The 13,963-nt window shown below is 36.9% G+C and overlaps 1 protein-coding gene across 1 annotated transcript; it reads left to right on the plus strand.

Moving 5' to 3' along the window:
• The first annotated feature begins 12,007 nt into the window (after positions 1–12,007).
• Positions 12,008–13,303, plus strand: LOC104883423 (uncharacterized). Its single transcript, XM_010667948.2, has one exon. It carries the CDS (start codon positions 12,008–12,010, stop codon positions 13,301–13,303), a length of 1,296 nt encoding a protein of 431 aa, XP_010666250.2.
• The last annotated feature ends 660 nt before the right edge of the window (positions 13,304–13,963 follow it).

Below are 13,963 nucleotides of genomic sequence, written 5' to 3' on the forward strand. Positions count from 1 at the left end.
GGCTTCTTCTCCCGATCGGGCCCGTAATGGAAAAAGCGAACAGCTGAAAATGGGGAACGTCCGATGCCATCGGGCCAAAAAGCCCGATTGGGCGTTACCTCCGTCAAACATAAGAACGACAGAAAAGCAAAAAAAAGAAACGCCCGATGCTGTCGGGCGACCACGCCCGGTTGGGCCCGCAACCAAAATTGTAAAGGGGAAGAAAAATTGACGCCCGATCTTGTCGGGCAAGGAACTCCCGATCGGGACCGCAGTCAGATCCAGAATTGCAGAAAAAAAAACTCACGCCCGATGCTATCGGGCGAACTCGACCGATCGGGCCCGTAACATCAACTGGCGAAATTCACAAAGAAAAAAAAAGACGCCCGATCGGGATCGGGGACCGGCTCCACTAATTAAAGAAGTTTTTCCCCTTCTTTCACTCACTTTCTCTCATACACTCTCTCTCCTCCAAACCCTAACCCCCAAATTATCTCATCCTCTTCTCCAAAAACTCACCTTCCACCATTGAAGAACTCCACTCAAATCCTCAAACTTTAACCAAATTACCTCCCTCATCACTTCCTGCCCATCTCTTACTTCCCTTTCTTCCACTCTATGTTTCACCTCCATCTTCTTCTTCATCCCTTCCACCATTGAAGTGAGGGTGAGTGAGTACAAGCTTTCTCTTCTCTTCCACTATTAAAGAGTGAGTAGAAGCTTCTTAATTCTTGGGCATTCAAGCACTATGTTTACAAGGCTGCGAAAAAAAGGCACCGGTTCACAACCACCATCACCACCAGGCATCCCCCCGATTACCATTACCGCGATATCTACTGCGCCATTACGGGTGATGACACTGATTTCACCCTCCAACATTGTCATGCTAAATATATCCACCAACCCATCTTTAAAATTTGGGTCCGATTTATGTCAAAAACATTGTTTGGGCAGGTAGAAGGCTAGCTAATTTGAGAGGATGAGCTTTACTTGATTGGAATTTACATGTACCGAGGCACCCCGTGCCGCTTTCACTATAACATACCCCCATCACGTTGCGCTCCAAATGGAGTGTATCGCCAACACCTACCCTAAGCGACTCGCCTTGGCACGTTGACCTCTCGTCCCATTGTGTATGGGGGGTTAGTTACTCTTTTTCCCCGGGCAATTCCCGGTTTTGATGGGACTTGTTACCAGCCGGCCTTAGGACCGACATTACTTGACTATGTCTACCTAACACGCCTCCACTGGTTAGATCGGGGTGGGGATACCTACCAGTGGCGCATTAACGGGATGCCCTTCGTCGAACTGCCCGACCCTTTAGCGAAAATCAAACTTGGCCAACCTCATTACCACCTTCGTATTGCTGGTTCTGTTCCTACCCCTATTCCCCCAATATCCGAGCATACCTACCATCATCGCCCAGCCCATATTGAGGATATCCTCTCTACTTCTGATGCTCCCCCATCCCCATATTCTATTGTTCCTCCCTCTTTTGAATTTCAGGAGATGATGAGCATGCTCCAGCGGATGGAGACTGGCATTACGGCCAACACGGCAGCCATCTAGGGCATCAGCCAGCAGGTTGATGCCAATGGTGCAGTTCTACATAACCTTTGTCAGTGTGTCGATACATTGGCCAATGATCAGCACCTGGCTCTGTATTCGATGTATGACGAGAACTGCCGCCTTCATCGGATTGTTGAGCATGATGCACACCCTTCTTGGTACACTTGGAACCCGAGTTATACCCAGCCGGGATCCTGTAGCCAAGGCGGCGGCGGTGAGGATGACGGAGGTGAGGATGACGATGGTGAAGATACTCTCATGGATGACTGATATCCATGTCACTCTTTTCCCTTGTTGCAATGCGGTCATTGCCACGTTCAGCTTGGGGGAGGAATTCTGTAAGTACTACTCTCATTGTTACTGCTTTATTTTTAGGTAGATTAGTTTTAATGTGTTCTTAAGGCTAGCTAAGTTAGTTTAATTGCTATAAAATAAAAACAAAAAAAAAACATGAAATGTTGCTGAAAAATTACCAAAAATACGAGTTGAACATGAATAGTTTAATTGCTTCCTTGTGCCCTGAACTTTGTTTTGAAAAATGATTTAACTCATTATACTGCATAGTTGGGCATTTGTGATTGGGATGTTGTGATGTGATCTCTGATTGCCTTGGTCTTGAGTAGATTTTGATGATAAAGCGCCTACTTTAACTGCATGCTTGAATTGGCTACATTGTAAGGATTCAAGCTAGCCTTCGGATGTATATTTACGTCCGGAGTATCCTTGTGTTTTAGTTCCTCAAATCATTCTTATCTTGACTTTAGCATTGTACTCGTTGATTTCTGATGACTTTGGACATGTGCTATGATAGAGGCGTTCATTTGTTTGATTTTTTTAGCCTTAGAGTTATTAAAAGAATCACTTTTTCCTTCCTAGCCCCGCTGAGCCTAATGACTTTTTGGATCTATATTAAGCCACATTACATGCCTTGAGCCTTTTGAATGTTTATTATCCCAAGCCTAGCTTGGGGGAGCTTTTATTCGGTTAATATTATATTGTGTGGTTGATTTTGCGGGTTGATTGGAAAATAGTATGTTTTGTTGACACACAGTGAAGTGAAAGAAGAGAAAAAAAAAGCAAAAAAAAGAAAGGAAAATAACGCATGAAAAGTCTCCATGATTTCCATTCATTAAGTTTTAAGAAATCACGATTAATGAGAAGAAAAAGGAAAAACAATACATTTTGTTGAAAACTATATTGAAGGAGACAATTGTTGGTTGGTTCAAAAAATCTAAAGTTGGTCATTATTTTGGGCATGTGATTGAGGCCATGGGAGTTGTTTTTACCACATCTAGTTCTACTAGTGCTATTTGCTCCCCTATTATGGGCTTTTCCATCACATTCCTCAAATAATTCCCGTACCTTTACCCGAGCCCCATTACAACCCTGAGAAAGACCTTTTGAGCACGTGTTTGAATGTTTATTGGAATGATACAGAGTCAATGTGCCAAAGTTGAAGTTTAAATTTATTATTCGAGTCGACTTGATTAGGATGAGCGATATTATACCTTTTCTAAACACATGAGAGTGTGAGAGGGAAGGGATATTATGGTTGGGTTGATGATCGATCGGACACACTTTATGCTCGCCATAAAAATTGAGAGGAGTGACACCTTGGTGAGTCTCTTTTCAAGATGTGCGAGTTATGTAGGGCAGTTATGTCTGACAATTTGCTTAAGTGATAAGTGGTCAAAGTGATCTGAGCAACTGAACTTGAATTTTGCTTGCTTGAAGGGTTTTGAGTTGAAAATGTTTGAGTTCGAGTTTCATATTTTTAGGGGTGAAGCAATTCTATTCATATTCATGTTGTGCTTTGCTTAGGGACAAGCAAAGATTTAGCTTGGGGAGCTCGATGTTATGATTTTATATAGAGTTTTTCTCCCGTACTTATATGCTAAAAGTGATGTTTATGGTGCGGAAAAATTGACGATAGAGGTCTAAACTTTGGGCGATAATTTTTAAAAGGTTTGAACTATTGATTAACCTGTGTAGGTCCCAACTTTAGGGGGTCTTAACTTTTAGCGGGCCTCGGTGACTTAAAACTGGCGATTTTTTTCAAAATCTCACCTAGTTCCTACTTCCCTCCCTCAATTAACCATTCTGGTGTGACCCAAGTTTTACAAGCTATGACCTATTAAGCCAGTTTTAAGTCACTAAGGCCCGCTAAAAGTTACTACCCCCTAAAGTTGGGACCTACACAGATTAATCAATAGTTCAGACCTTTCAAAAATTATCACCCAAAGTTGAGACCTCTATCGTCAATTTTTCCTTATGGTGCTCTTAGGAGCCATTTTGTACTAACTCCCTCCATCTAGTTGTGGTTTGCTATTTTGTGTTGTATTACAGGTTTTAGGGAACTATTACCTACTTTATATCCGTTATATGACCGCTACATAGGATTGGAGAGCTTGGACGCTGAGTCCCGAGATCCCGAGGATGCTTTCCGGAACCTTGAGCAAAAGAAGAGCCAAAGATATGGCTCTTGAGCCAAGAAAGTAGTGAATGATGATCGGCTCGATAGAATCGGGTGGTACAGCCCGATCGGGCGCAGAAGCAAGACAAGGATTTCTGTTGCGGACCCGATCAGGCGTTGAAGCCCAGTCGTAATTCGCTGTTGACGCCCGATTGGGCGATTAGGCCCGAGAACATCGGGAGCCCATGGAAAATCTGTTGCGCAGCCACCGAACTTTTATGCGGCCCGATGGCATCGGGCGCCTGTGATTTTGAGCTGCTTTCCCTATTTTGGACCCCGATTAGATCGGGCGAGTTTGGCCCGATCGGATAACGTTGCGCCACGCGATTTTTAATGAATCCGAGGCTGATTTTCGAGACTTTTTTCCTATTGGTTTTAGGACTTGTATAAATAGCAAAATTAGAATTTCTAGAAGACATCTTGGTTTTTATTATTAGTTTTCTCTAGAGAGTATTTCAAGAACCCTAATTTAGTGCTTTTTTATTTCAATTCAAGATCGAACCTTTTTCTTATTCACAAGTTTAATATTATCCGATAATCTTTCTTTATTACTTCTTCTATTATTAATTAGATTCTTTTCTTAGTTATTTGTAATGTTTCAAGCGTGAGTTTTTATATTAATTTTGTTATTGTTTTCATAATTATGAGTGAGTAGTTTTATTTCTAGGATTGTGGGGATCCATGTATGCAATGAGGGATTGGTAGATTAGTTTGATTGCCTTGTATTTCAATTGTTTCCTATGGTTGAATTTTCATGCTAGATTTATAAGTTAGACTTGATTTATATTTCTATTGTTGCAATATTGAATCTGCTTCGAGAGGAGAGATACCGTATAGGCTTTCAATCATTAGGCAAAGTGACCCTTGACCATGCGAGAGCGACTAGGTGATCTTTGAGGGAGGTAATGTTCGAGAGAAATTACATGTGCCCTAGATAGTTTGACTTATTAAGTGGTTGTTATTCGTCCCTAATTTTCTGAATTATATGCATAGTGATCCATAATTCTAGTGCTTTATTAATCGATTTATACCTTCTTATTTAGTTCTGTTGTTTGCTTAGTTTATTAACACAACTCTATTCATCTGATTTTGTTAGTGTAATATTAGAGTTCAGTTATAATAATATAACTTTCTCCATGTGGATTCGATCCTGACTTTCCTGACTACTAGTTAGTGGACCTTAGGTTATTTTTAATTAGGTGATACGACTTTAGCCTATCAGTTCCAGAGAACGCCTAGGGAAATGAGCTAGATCTTTCTTAGAACTGAAAACCAAACATTCATTCACATCCTAAGTGAGATAAGAAACTCAAAGACAGTCCCAAACCGGGGACTATTCAAGACTTACTCCTAATGAATAAGCCTCGGACGAATATCTAGGTAAATGATTCACATTGCAATTAAACAGCACAAACCAATCCATTCCTTAGATTTTCCTCCCCACCCCATTAAGATATGTCCATATATGTTTGGTTATAATTCAGCAAACACCTTTCCCAATCACAGAACCAAACAATTCACATATACTTTCCCAATCATATAACCAAACAATTCCATAGATTTCCCGACCCCCCATATAGGTTTGGTCATAATTTAACATTATATAGACAATTAAAATAAATCCACAAATCCAAAATTAATAAATTTTTTTAAAAAAAAAAAGAAAATTACATACATTGTTGGCAGGAGCGGCAACAAGTCGGTCTCCACCGGCGGCAAGTGAGAGAAAAAGAGTGACAATCGAGTGACCGAAGTGGGTGGCAGCCGGGAGTGAGTTCAATTGAAAATCGAGAGAGAATGAGAGTGAGGACCGAGAATGAAAGAGAGAGCGAGTGAGAGTGCGAATCTGAAAACACTAAAAATCGCCGGAGAGGGATTGAGTAGATTCGCCGGAGAAGCGACGGTCGCCGGCGAGGGTGCAAGAGTGTCGACGAGTATGTGGGCGAGGATGAGTGTGTCGCAAGAGAGAGAGTGAAACTGAGTTTCAGTTTAGAATTGTGTTCAGGGATCGACAATAATGTTGTTGGAACGAAAAAGTAAGTGGGGGTTTTATTATTTGCGTCGGATGGGCCACGGGGTCCGACGCAAATAACGTTTTGCATCGTACTAACAAAACGTTCGACTTGATAGGGGAGTATCCAAGGTCTGGATACATGCAGCGATGTGCGTCGCACTTCTAACCATGCTACGCAAATATCCGGATCCCACCATGTGCGTCACGATGGAGCTACGTGAGACGCAAATTACGGTCGTCATTTAAGTCACGTCCTCAATGTGATGTGATGCAAATAACCCTTCCACTCATCTACTGTGATTATTAGCATCGCGTTTCTGATGATGTCCGATGCAAATAGGTTCAACCTGAGCTTTTGCGTCAGTTCTTCTAGGATGCTACACAAATAAGCCGACGCAAATTGACAATTCTGTGCTAATGTTTGTGTATGTTTTTGTGTTACAAAAAACGGTTGACCACCATACAACTGATATATATATATATACATACATACATACATATATATATATATATGTATATACATATATATATATATATATATATATATATATATATATATATATATATATGTATAACATATATATATATATATATATATATATATATATATATATATATATATATATATATATATATATATATATATATGTATATATATATATATATGTATGTATGTATGTATATATATGTATGTATATGTATATACATATATATATGTATGTATGTATGTATATATATAGTATGTATGTATGTATGTATATATATATATATATTATACAATATATATGTATGTTGTATATATATATATGTATATATATGTATATACATATATATATGTATGTATGTATGTATGTATGTATGTATATATATATATGTATGTATGTATGTATGTATGTATATATATAATATATATATATATATATATATATATATATATATATATGTATATATATATATATATATTATGTATTATATTATATGTATGTATATATATATATATGTATGTATATATATATATATATATATATATATATATATATATATATATGTATACATATATATATATATGTATATATATACATATATATATATATGTATACATATATATATATATGTATATATATATATAATATATATATTATATATATATGTATATATATATATATAAATATATATGTATATATATATATATATATATATATATATATATATATGTATGTATATATATATGTATATATATATATATATATATATATATATATATATGTATATATATATATATATATATATATATATATGTATATGTATATGTATATGTATATATATATGTATATGTATATATCCTAAAGCTCTAACCAACAAGAAACAAAATAGATGGCCATAAGGACAAAAAAAAAAGGTGATCCTCCTAGGATCCTACACCTAGCAGAAATTAGGTGCAGCATCACCATACAATATTTCCTATGACCAATCACAACATAGAATAATTCTATATATATGTACACAAGCTTTCTTCAAACTTAAGAATAATATTTTCTAATATAGTAATAGTTAACACAAAAAAAAATATTATTCACACTTGCCTATACTCAACTTTGATCACTAATATTTCTGATAGTCTTGCTTTTGATTTCCTAAAGTGTTAGTTGTTTTGATACTTCGGTGACGATGATGAAGTAATTAATTGATATCACTAATATATTTCATTGTTATTAGCAACAAAACATGTTATTTCTAGTTATGTAAAAACAAATATATTTTTTTTGATCGATACAGAAAGAGAACTAGGACAAGAAACCCTAATTGGGAGGCCAGCCTAAAACATCCTTACTGATGATAAGAGGAAAATACAAGCAAAAAGGATAAAATTGATACACTAAATTGGGAACCCCTTGACCCTTGTGAGCCTTGAAATATGTTATCTGGTTCGCTTTCCTGAAACATTGAGCAATGGAAACCCTGCTGAACTTAGCGAGATCCAAACCTACATCAACAATCAAAGCGTTAATAGACCAAGGATGTTTACAAATCTTTTGAATCGAATTGATCAATAACATTAATGTTATCTCCTTCAATACAAACACTTTTCAAATCGAAAGATAAAGCTGCTTTGACAGCTTCTCTAATATCCCAAGCTTCAGCTTGAATAATAGAATACTCAGGATGCAAAGAGATACAACCACAACCTCACCATCATGATCTCTGATAACAATCCACACACTGCACTACCATCTTGATATTTAGAGCCATCAAAATTTATCTTGACAAAATATAAAGGCGGAGGGCGCCAACCTATATTTCGACCTGAAATTCTAGAATTGACAGAAGAACCCACATTATTGTAAGGGGTTAAAATATCATCAACATTACAATGATACCAATCATTAGCAAAATTTGTAATCAAATCACTAAGTTTTCTAACCGAGTAGAAATCCTGTGAGAAAATATTTTATTTCTAGTAAACCAAATAAACCACCACACCATAGCTAAGCTCTTAGCACCCAACTTATCATGAGAAACTCTCGAACTTTTTCGAAATGAATCTAGGTTAGTATCCATTGGAATCTAAGGCTAATTATAGTCCAAAGCTATCTGATTAAAAACATCCATCGTAAATTAACATTTAAAAAATAAATGACCAGCATTCTCCCGAAAGCACCCACAAAATTCACACTATTGTAGAGTAAAAATATAAACTAGTTCTAAACTCTCCTTAATGGGGAGACCATTATTACATGATTTCCACAAAAAATTCTAATATTAGGAGGGAAATTAAATTTCCAAATCCAAATGTAACACCATGGTTTTCCCTCCTAATAATTTTTTTTTTTGAGCGTATTTGTTCCTTAGTTGATATTTAGTCACTAAAAGTCTAGTATTTTATTCTAAAAATAATTATTGTCAACTTGTTTATAACTATATTTATTTAGTATATGTTATTATTATATGTATATATATATTTTTAAAGTATATTTATTTTTAAGGTAGTTAAAATATGCGTTAGGATACGTTTTATATTTTGGACCGGTAACGCGTTTTGGACTATTTGAAGCTCGGACGCTTGGACCAATTAATTTTATTTTATTTTTTGTTTTCTCAAGAGGGTCGAAACTGTTCAGATTATGAGGGGGATTTTATGATTTTTTTAAAGACTTTGTAACACCCTTTTTACTACCTCATTATTACCATAACCATACCCCCATCATTAACCTTTGTAACCCCCTTTTCGTTCCTTCTTTTTAGCCACCTTTGAGGTGCTTTTGGATAGAAATTCTTCTACTAAAACTACTTAGCTGCTGCCACTGCATTTTGGTACGAGGAGTGCTAAAATTTTCTCTCTATTCATCATACAAAATTCATCTACATTATTATGCTCTATACTCCACACAAAAATTTACAAAAGGCCTTATCCTACTAAAATTCTTGTGATACTAAGTGGTTATTAGTGGCTAGGAGGCGGTAACTTGGAAGACAAATCCACGCACGAGGATCGGACGTAGACGACTTTGTTGCACTCCTCCAGTTGGCCCAGGTAACTAACGGCGATCTTAGTACGAATAGAATCCGTCTGGGATTTATTTAGTTTTAATGGGTAACTAGTTGGGTTAGTATCATGCTAGAATTATGGGTAGGGAAAATTATATATATGTTAGTGTGGTTATTTTCTTGAAACTTCCTGATTTTATGATTGTTAGTTACTGTGGTTTTGTTGTGTTCGAGTGTTTATATTGAGCCATGTTTATAAGTGGTGTGTTGTTGTGTTGCAATGGAGAGATGAGTGAGTATTTATTGGTGTTGGCTTCTGTTGGATGTAATGTTGTTGTTTAGTTGTGGTTGTGGTTCATGCGTGAGAAGCGTTCTTGCGTCAAACTTGGGATAGTTTCATTCCCTGTAAATCTTGCTTTCTCTTGTGTGTTTCGGTGATTCCATGAAGCATGCAGAATGCTTTAGTTTGTTGTTCAACGTGTTATGTATCAGTGCTTTGCTTTTGTTTTTTTTTGTTTTGTGATATGTTTGTATGCTTAATCAACGTGTTATATATATGTTAGTTTTGTTTCTTTCATTCTTTCTTTTCTTTTTGTTTTATGTTATTATATAAGTTACTTAGTTTCTTTACTTTCGTTTATTATATGTTATTGTATGTTAGTTTACTAGCTTGGTGGGAAATGTGTTATATATATGCATAAGAAGAATTCTACTTAGGTGTTATGAAGTTATTGCATTCAATATATCAGTGCTTTGTCTAAAGTTTATATATATATTTTTGTGATATGTTTGTCTGTTTATAAATAGATAAGTTATGATTTCTATTTTTTTTATTTTTTTAATGTTATTTTTTTGTAAAGATAGTTATTATACTGGACATAGTCATAAGTTGTTTTGGCTATAACTTTGTTAAATATTTATGACTAAATTCATTATTTTATAATGTTCTTGTCTGTTTGTATCAAATTGAGGATATATAATGTTGTAGTTTTATAAATCAATATCTAAGTTGTCGACGTTTCAGTACTGGAGGGAGAATAATACTGTCTTTAGTACCGTTTCGCCAAGAGTTATGTACCGGGGGTATTGTAACTAATGTTGTAATTAACCTTGTACCCAAACTCAGACAACGAGAGTGTAGTAGTTGGAGTATTTGACTATACTGTGTTTTGGTGTATAATTATGTTTTAAAGAGTGTTTACTCTTTTTGGTTAGGCGAAATGTCTTTTTTATTATTATTATCTTTTTTTTTCTTATATATTTAGTATTGTTATTATCACTATTACTTTGAGAAGAATAAATATTGTTGGATTATTGAGACTATTGGATTGCAATCTTAGTCTCTGCTGATTTTAGGTGTAAGGCCTTAAGGGCAACCTTATTACTTATATTTGATGAATAATTGTTGAATAAATTATTGTATTTATTTGTAGAAATTTTTTTTTTTTTGAGATTAAGATATCCAGTGGGATAGATGTAGTCCCCGGTGAAGAATATGCCAACCACCTAGGTTGCGATTTAGGGGTATTACCTGGGTTAATTGTTGTCGTCCGAGAGGTTGGGAAGTACTGATCTGGGTACTATCCTGCATCGGGAGTTTGACCATTCTTAGACACAGGCAGTAGGGAACATATGCTCATAGGTTGTCTGGAGATTTCGATCTGACAAACCTTAGGAAGTGGGTTGCGATCCACTGGCGTTCAGCTCTTTCTCAAAAGCTATTTGTATTATTTTGTTCTATTATTTTTAAGGCTTATGTCATATATCTTATATGCTCATATTAAGTTAAATTCATTAATCATGATTTACTTTATTTAACCATGTTAAACTGTTAGTTGTTGTTTGGCTGTTATTTGGTTTAGTTTGCTATTTTATGTTGTTTATTATTTATTAATGCTTGATAACTTCTACATGGATCCTAATTGAGCTGGGAGAGCTGTTAGTTACTCCCACTGATTGTGGATGTTTGTTGATATATTTTTGCAGGTTATTATGTTGCAGTATGCTTTTGTCACGGGGTTTGAGTGATACCGACGAGCTTAATTAGGAGGATTACTTATTTCGTGTCTTTGCGTTATTTGTGGGATTTTGGGATCATGTTATTTCGTTATAGATACTTTTGGATTAATGTTCTTTGAGATTTATTTTGTTGTTGTTTTAGATTTTATTCGAACTTTAGAGTGACATTATCCGTCTTAACGATATTTCCGCTATTGTTTACTACTTAATAAATCTTTCTATTTTGTTTATTCATTACCTATGAATGGACGGAGTGTTACAGTTGGTATCAGAGCAAACGTTCCAAAAACTCTCTCTGAGTTGCTACATGTTTCATATGAAATATGTAGTCTTGTAATTACGATTACTAGTGTCTTAGGCTTCATGAAAAGATTCTTAGCAAGAGTTACTTAGGTAGGAAGAAAGCCCCGGGAATAATTTTTGTTAAATGATGTGTTATATGTTTCTTCCATGTGATTTATTAACTAATGGGTATTCCTTTTTGTAGTATGCCTCCCCGTCGTACACTTGATGCACGAAAGGAAGCGACTCGCCGGAGACGTCAGGCATTAGAAAATGCCATCATCTCTTTAGCCAACCGTGGTAATGTTCCTGCTGGTGGGCAGTCAGTCTTCGATAGGTTTGATCGTCATAGGCCACCGACCTATGAGGGTGCTACTGATCCTGTTATCTTAGAGAGTTGGCTCCGAGAAATGGAAAAAATGTTTGCAGCCACTGGATGTCCTGCTGCAGAAATGGTCCCTATAGGTACCTATTATCTGAAAATGGAGGCAGACAACTGGTGGAGCACGATTCGTGCAAGCTGCATGGCTACACCAGACTTTGGTTGGGCACAGTTCGTTGCTAAATTGAAGGAGAGGTTCTACCCAGATGAGCTCCGTTGGCAGAAACAGGAGGAGTTCCTCTTATTATCTCAGGGGACTTTGAGCATTCAGGAGTACACGGACAAGTTTACTGAGTTGTCCCATTTTGCTACTACTATTGTACCTACAGAGGCTGAGAGGGTGAAGAGGTACATAAAGAGAATGGATCCGAAGGTTAGGACTTATGTGATGAGTTCGGGAGCCTCTACATTTCAGGGGGCATATGAGATCGCCTTAAGTATTCATGCTTCCGTCAAGGAAGAAGCTGCTAGGGTTGTTGCTGTGAAGAAGCCTGTTGTGTCCTTCGTCCAGAGTCCGGCTAAAAGGCTGAGGTATGAGTCTAGTAGCCATGGGGGCTACCAGCAAGGTTCTGGTTATCGGCAGGGTTATGCTGCGACTAAGTGTCGTCGATGTGAGAAGGCGATACATCCAGGCAAGAACTGTGATGGCACTACGATCACTTGCTACTATTGTAGAGAGATTGGGCACAAGTCATTTCAGTGCCCTAAGAACCCGAGTGCTACATCATCTTCTGTAGGTCCTACTCAGTCAGCCGGTTCTTCTGTTCCTCCTAAGAACAGAGTATATGTGATGACTCAGGCAGAGGCAAATGTTCATCCAGATGCGATTACTGGTACTTTTCTTATTAATAATGTGCCTGCTTATGTTTTATTTGATACTGGTGCCTCTGTGTCTGTTGTATCTAGTGCTTTTGTGAAAAAAGCTAATTTGACCTCTCGTTCTCCCGTAAGGTGCCTCATATCTCTTGCATCCGGAGAGAGTTACCCTTGCTATGTTGAATACAAGGATGTCTCCATGGTTATTTTGGGAACCGATCTTCCAGCCGACCTTAAGGAGTTTGATTTTTCCGAGTTTGATGTAATGTTAGGTGTAGATTAGTTGTTCAAGTATCATGCTAGCATCCATTGTCGTGATCAGAAGATTTCACTCTGTGGTCCTAAAGGTAATCGGATTTCCTATTTGGGAATCGTAGTGAAGAAGGGAGTGAAAATTGTATCTGCTTTGAAAATGAGGAGAATGCGGCAGAAGGGAGATGAGGTATTTTTGTGTATGGTGAAGGATCTAACTCTTGAAGAGCAACTTGAGGGTATTCCGGTAGTCCGTGAGTATCCGGACGTCATTCCTGAAGAGCTACCAGGTATTCCTTCAGAAAGGGATGTTCAGTTTGGTATAGATCTTGATCCTGGTACCGCACCTATTTCTGAGGCTCCTTATAGAATGGCGCCTCCCGAATTACAAGAATTGAAAACTCAATTGCAAGAGTTGATTGATAAGGGCTTTATAAGGCCTAATGTCTCACCTTGGGGTGCTCCTGTTCTGTTTGTCAAGAAAAAGGATGGGAGTATGCTCTTGTGTATCGATTACCGTGAATTGAATAAGGTAACGATCAAGAACACATACCCGTTGCCTCGAATTGAAGATTTGTTCGATCAGTTGAAGGGTGCTGGGGTCTTCTCCAAACTTAATTTGAGGTCTGGTTATCATCAATTTCCTGTGAAGAAGGAAGATATCCCTAAGACTGCATTCCGAACTAGGTAT

The sequence above is a fragment of the Beta vulgaris genome, chromosome 3 (genome assembly GCF_026745355.1).
Source record: "Beta vulgaris subsp. vulgaris cultivar EL10 chromosome 3, EL10.2, whole genome shotgun sequence".
Lineage (NCBI taxonomy): Eukaryota > Viridiplantae > Streptophyta > Magnoliopsida > Caryophyllales > Amaranthaceae > Beta > Beta vulgaris.